General features: G+C 38.7%; 1 protein-coding gene across 1 annotated transcript in view; it reads left to right on the top strand.

Annotated features, from left to right (window-relative positions):
• Positions 1-6,193: 6,193 nt before the first annotated feature.
• Positions 6,194-6,397, top strand: part of LOC103924548 — a 3,072-nt gene continuing 2,868 nt past the window's right edge. Inside the window, exon 1 of the mRNA XM_009333076.1 lies at positions 6,194-6,306. Coding sequence (XP_009331351.1) covers positions 6,194-6,306 — 113 coding nt within the window. The remainder of the gene's footprint in view (positions 6,307-6,397) is intronic.

Genomic DNA, 6,397 nt, shown 5'->3' with positions numbered 1-6,397 from the left:
AAGAAGTTCCTATAGCACTTTCGTAGTCATGATGATTTAAGAATATGAATTACATAGGTACTGTGTTACTTCTCCCTACAATCCTAATAGTAAACCAAATGATACAACCGGAGCTAACAGGCCAAATTTGGACACACAGGCCCTCTTTCAGGTTTCAAACAGACAGAAAAATCATAGTATTTCAATTCAGGTTGAGAACAGTAAGTCTAACTGCATATATTAATTGTTAATATGTTAACATGTTAACTGCAAAAGGTTAATAATGTTAATTACACAGTTTTAAAGAAAAGGTAAGTTGCATTTGTGGAGCAGTGGTTGACAAAAAGACAAAAGAGAAAGCTTACAGTGGAGTGTCAGGAAGACTTTTGGACATGAAGATATTACAGTACAAAAAGAAATCTCCAATGATTTTATCCTCTTGCTTGTAACATATCATGATAAATTCAAATCTGCTTATAAAATTGCAAAATACTGTTAACATCTACCACAGTAACATCTTACTTTGAATATCATCAAGGATGATCCTGGGAACGAAAATTCATAAATGCACTAGACATTAGAAATCTGGGACTTGGGAAATTTTGTCTCAGGTAATAATCTTCTCATGCCCTAATCCCAAATAATACATATGTATTCAGCACTGAAGCTGTAGTTGGACAAGCTCTTTTGCCAACATAAACTGATGTTGCTGCCAAGAAAAGCACTAAATCTATGCCTCCGTTTCCACCTTTTTATTGTTATAACTGCTCCACACCTTTCTGTGGGCCAGCATAACCTTTTGTGCAACTACATAGTGAACCGGATCTGTGAACTTGATCCACTCAAAAAAAAAAACAATGGGGGGGGAGGGAAGTGTCCTTTGAACTATGCCTTATGAAAATTAATTTCAGTCTGTACTTACCTTCAAAAATAACTCCATCAATTTCACACCTTAAGGAAGGCTTGCACATTTGGAAGGTTGGCTAGTTCTAACAACTATATCCATAATAAAATAATAAGATACTACTACTCCCAACAACCTTCTCCCTCTCCTAACCACCTTCTCCCACAAGCATCCTTACACTATTCATGCCTACAACAGCACCATAACTGTTTGTATACGACGATTCCTCTTACTCCTCTATTTCATTTTCCAGTGACTTATGTGGGCTCTTTGGAAGCAAAGAAAGTATATTCTTAAAGTAAGAATTCTTTTATACTAACATTCTCTGTATTCTTTCATTTCTAGGTTTTCGGCCTTTCATTGCGTTAAATACAGATGCTTCACATACTAACAATACTTTTTTCGGTTAATGATCCCCATGTTGTTTTCAATACTGTTCTTTATTTTATATTTGTAACATTTTTACACTTCAGAATATTCACTGTACTAAAAAAAAAGACCTGTCATATATAAGGCAAGCTAAATTGTTATGAAAGACATACTTTTACAATTGTGAAATTAGACTAAGACACTGAAAAATTACCGTTTCTATTAGAAATATTTCTGTTCACCCATAGTTTTGCTAAAAATATGTAACTAATATCCACTATCTAATGCCTCTTACAGCTTATATTCAGCCTTTGCCTTTCATTAATTAGCATTTAACAACTGCTTAATCTTGTGGTTAATACCTGACCTTATGACCGGAGGGAGGTTAACTCCGAATTTTAACTGCTCCACAAAATAATTTATCTTGCCAACAAGTACACAGGATAATTTCTGCAGAAAAACAATATTGTCGTGTCTTACACAATAGTTGCTTTGTCTCCCGGAACCTCTGTCCGTGACACTACGAAAAATTTAGAGTTTATGCTATTAAAAAGTTTTCATGAAGTACATACATCTGAACTTAACCACATATAATTTCAGCATTTAAAAACAGCTGTTTCCTTCGCTCATGAAACAGGATTGAAAAAGTCAGTATGACTTCCTTCTTGGTTCTATCATTACATCTCAGTGATTGGCATGATCAGCTTGGAAACCGATAGCCCTGTATGGCCCTGTATATTTTGCTAAAATGTCCACTAAGCTTTCTATGCTTCTTTCTTTCATCAAGATCACAGAAGATAGATACGAAACATTATCCTCTTTAGTTACCTGGGTTTTTTCTTATTTATACTTTTGCCTTACAGTTCAAGAAGAGGAGTGTTCTTTGTGGGGAAAAGTGAGTAGCGGTAAGAAAGCAGTACCTGAAAGAATTCATCACCAAGTCATATCACAAGCAGCAAATGTAATATATTCTTGAAGATGAAGAAGATAACCTGGCAAATCTAAGCAATTTTAGTAACAAGTTTTTTAAAGCAAGAAAGAATTGTAGACATAAAAAGCTGTATGTGAATTATAAGCCTAGATTCAAACATTCATAGATTTAAAGGCCAGAAGGTACCATTATAATCATCTGTTCTGACCTTCTGCATAACGCATGCAGGGAATTTCACCCAGTAATTCCTTTTGTAAGCCCCACAATTTGTGTGTGAGTTAGTCTTTTTACAAAGGCACCCAGTGGAGCACTTACCATCTCCTATAATAATCCTCCCTGCTACCTGATTATCCTCATTATAATTGCTGTACATCATATTTCTAATAATTGGGAAGATATTATCTTCCTTTTCTTTGCCAAAATTCCAATCAATGGGGATTGAGTCCATTTCTCTAAACTCTTCCTGCATGGTTTTCTCAAAACGCCTGGACAGGCATACTTCATTTCCTAGTTTATACTTTGAAGGAGAACAGATATGAGTGTTCATACAAATTTCTTCACCAGCTGTAAAATAGGTAACTCCTTCTATCAGATCTTCCTACGGATCTCTATTTCCGTCTACATAGAAAATGTCTGCAAACCATCAGTTCAAGGAGTAAACTACTATTGCTAATGAAAGCCTGTAACTGTATCACTGTAGGACTCAATCTAGAAAGATTTCTGGATTATCTGGAAGTCAAGATACTGACTATACTGCTTTTGTCCCTTCTAACATTAATCTGTGTGGAAATATATAACATAGCCCTAAAAAGGCAACAATGACACATCAGCCTATCAGAAACTTACCAGAATGAAGTAAATCAACACAACACTGTAGTACCAGGATTCAATATACACAGGAAAGACAGTGAGTAAACTCTGACACCGGTGGGGTGTCACGGTTTAACCCCAGCCAGCAACTAATCCCCACCCAGCCGCTCGCTCACTCCCCCCGAGTGGGATGGGGGAGAGAATCAGAAGGCTAAAAGTGAGAAAACTCGTGGGTTGAGATAAAGACAGTTTAATAGGGACAGCAAAAGCCGTGCACGCAAGCAAAGCAAACCAAGGAATTCCTTCACTGCTTCCCATGGGCAGGCAGGTGTTCAGCCATCTCCAGGAAAGCAGGGCTCCATCACGCGTAATGGTGCCTTGGGAAGACAAACGCCATCACTCTGAACGTCCCCCCCCTTCCTTCTTCTTCCCCCAGCTTTATGTGCTGAGCATGACGTCATGTGGTGTGGAATATCCCTTTGGTCAGTTGGGGTCAGCTGTCCCGGCTGTGTCCCCTCCCAACTCCTTGTGCACCCCCAGCCTCCTCGCTGGTGGGGTGGAGTGAGGAGCAGAAAAGGCCTTGACTCTGTGTCAGCACTGCTCAGCAATAACCAAAACATCCCTGTATTATCAACACTGGTTCCAGCACAAATCCAAAACACAGCCCCATACCAGCCACTATGAATAAAATTGTCTACCCCAGCCGAAACCAGGACATGGGGTTATATTCTCTACTACACACTGTTTACTATCTTTGTAATTAACAGCCTTATTGTGTAACACAAAATCTGTATGGATGGCAGGTCCAAGCCCAGCACCAGCAATGTAGTGCTGTGGCACCACTCTCCCCACCAGGAGGGCAACACCAGCTGTGGTATGCCGAAAAAATGTATAATAACATTAGGACAGGAAGTGCAATTCCACCGAGTGACCAAAATTATCTCTGAATAGACTGAACAAAAATTACCTTGTGATGTTAAGCAGAGAAGAAATTTTTAAACCATATCGCTGATTGCTTTGTGAATCAGCTGGCTAGGAGACCACAAGAAAATGAACCGTTTACTGGGTCCTGAATAACGTGAAAGATCTTCATCTGGTACAAAAATCTCACCACTGAAATGCCACTGTGTAAGATGGATCTTTATGCCTATATTCAGCATCTCTTCAACAGCAACAATCACCATAAAATCCACTACAGGAAGAGAAGAGCGACATTAAAATAAGAACACTTATTAAAAATATAATAAAGCAGACTACCATACAGGAAGCAGAGCACCATTGCGCTATTAATTCCAATTAGGAAAGGCTTGAGAAAGGGGGAAAAAAAGAGGCCTGGCTGCCTAAACAGCAAGGGAAGTTAACAGAAACAGGAAAGCATCCTCCAATAGACTTAAGAATTAGCAAATGAAGAAAGAACTGTAACCTCTAACACATAAAATTAAAAATATAACTAGATGGAGGAAAAAAAATCTGAAAAACAACTAGCTAAAGGAATCACAACTAAATCTACAAACGGGGGCAAAAGGTGTCCTAGAGTTCTGTATTACCTATTAATGGTCAAGGAATAAAGAAGCACTCAGAAACGACAAGGCCATTTGCAGGCATGCTTAAATGGGCTCTTTGCACGGCTATTCACTGTGGAAGAAGCCTAGTTAGGCTGCATGTCACAGTCCTTTTTTTGTGAGGAGGACAGAACAGGCTATGGTGTATCTATGGACAAAATAAGCACCAAGAAATAACCAGGGCCAAGTGACACTCACATAAAACCTCTAAGAGAAAGCTATGATGAATAGCTGAAGTATTAATGATTAGGCTAAGCTCCCACTTAAAATTTCCTTGCATGGCAAATATGATACCCATTTATTCCGACAGTTTCCAAGGAGAACCACAGGTTTGTGAAACTGTAATCTGTACAAGACATTTTAGCACAGATTATAACAATGCTAGAACAAGCAGATATATGAATAAACATAACCCCGAGGTGGGTGTGTTGATTTTCCTTCCATAATGAGAAAGCCAACATTACAAACCTTCTGAAGTTCTGATGAAGACATCAATATACATGTGGATGAGGATTATCTGACTCAAAATTACAATTGGCTTGTCCCGGTACAGTAACACTACAGAAAAAAGCATTTTGGGTCAAAAAAGTTGCTGAGAATTCCTGTTTTTAAAAGCCATTCAATTAGAATTATGCAGCTAAATTCTACTCTGAATCTAGAACTATTCAAGAGTTACATTATTCCATGAAACTCAGAGAATGTCCCAGAAAATTGCACCTGAACTAATTCAGATTGCCCTCCAGCTTCAGGAAGCGCTGAACTCAGACGTATAAAAAGTTATTGCTGCATTTTCTTGGCAGTTTAATTTACTTGCATTAAAACTCAGGTGTAGGAAAGCATTCCAGTCCAAATTTCCTGGTTATTCCCATAACTGTTCCGTAAGTGTTTATAAGTGCACCTACTGCAAATTCATTTCTATTATATTTTTTTGCAATTTATAAAAGAAATTCTTCATGAAAATTAATCTTTGCACTTAATTCTACTTTATATGAACATTTTCATTTGATACACTTTAAATATTCAAAAAAGTTGTTTCATGTTGCTTTTCTGTCTTCTGCTTCAATATTTTGCCTCTCCAAACAATCTGTAATAATTCCTTACTGTTCCAAATTACTCTGTTTTCCAGATTTTCTAAATAAAAGCTAGTGCAAGTACGTCTCACCGCTCAAATCCGTAGTTCTTTCAACCTGCCTTGATTAATGTGTTAGGTTGGTGAGCAGAAAAATCTTCCCTTAGACACTGTGTAACTATGAAGAAAGGCTACTTTAAAATTGTTTCCTTGCAACACGGAGATGGTAGCATCAAACTCCACTTTTACTGAAATAAAAATAAAATGCAGACTTTTATTTACAACACTTCATGTAAGAAAACAGATGGATACCGTCATTTTAGCAGTAATTTCGTGGGGTTTCTTTTCCAAGCGTGACAGGTGGTGTATTTTGGGTTTTTTCCTCCACATTGTCAAAGTTTCTTTGAAGTGTAACTTGGTAAGAAAACTACGCCACAACACACTCATGGAAGTTGGCACTACCACATAAGTCTTCACCATTCGTCTTGCCCGTATTCACTGGACTCTTGAAGAGTTTTTAGAACTACGGCCATCAGGTAAATCGACACCCAGCGACCTCTACTTCAGAGATGACGCGCGGATTTCGACCCGGGCCTCCACGCTTTGCCGCCCTACAAAGCAGCGAAGATTCAGGATCTCCGCGCCACAAGCCGGCCGGTACCGTTCGCAAGGTGAGCCTGAGGTAACGCAGGGCGGCTATTCCCTTTCCACCCCGACTGCCGTAACTGCTTTCGCTTCCTTTTCTCACGCCCGGACTCTACAGAGCACGTTGC

This window comes from Pygoscelis adeliae, unplaced genomic scaffold, assembly GCF_000699105.1.
Source record: "Pygoscelis adeliae isolate BGI_AS28 unplaced genomic scaffold, ASM69910v1 Scaffold38, whole genome shotgun sequence".
Lineage (NCBI taxonomy): Eukaryota > Metazoa > Chordata > Aves > Sphenisciformes > Spheniscidae > Pygoscelis > Pygoscelis adeliae.
This window is presented reverse-complemented; position numbering and strand designations above follow the sequence as displayed.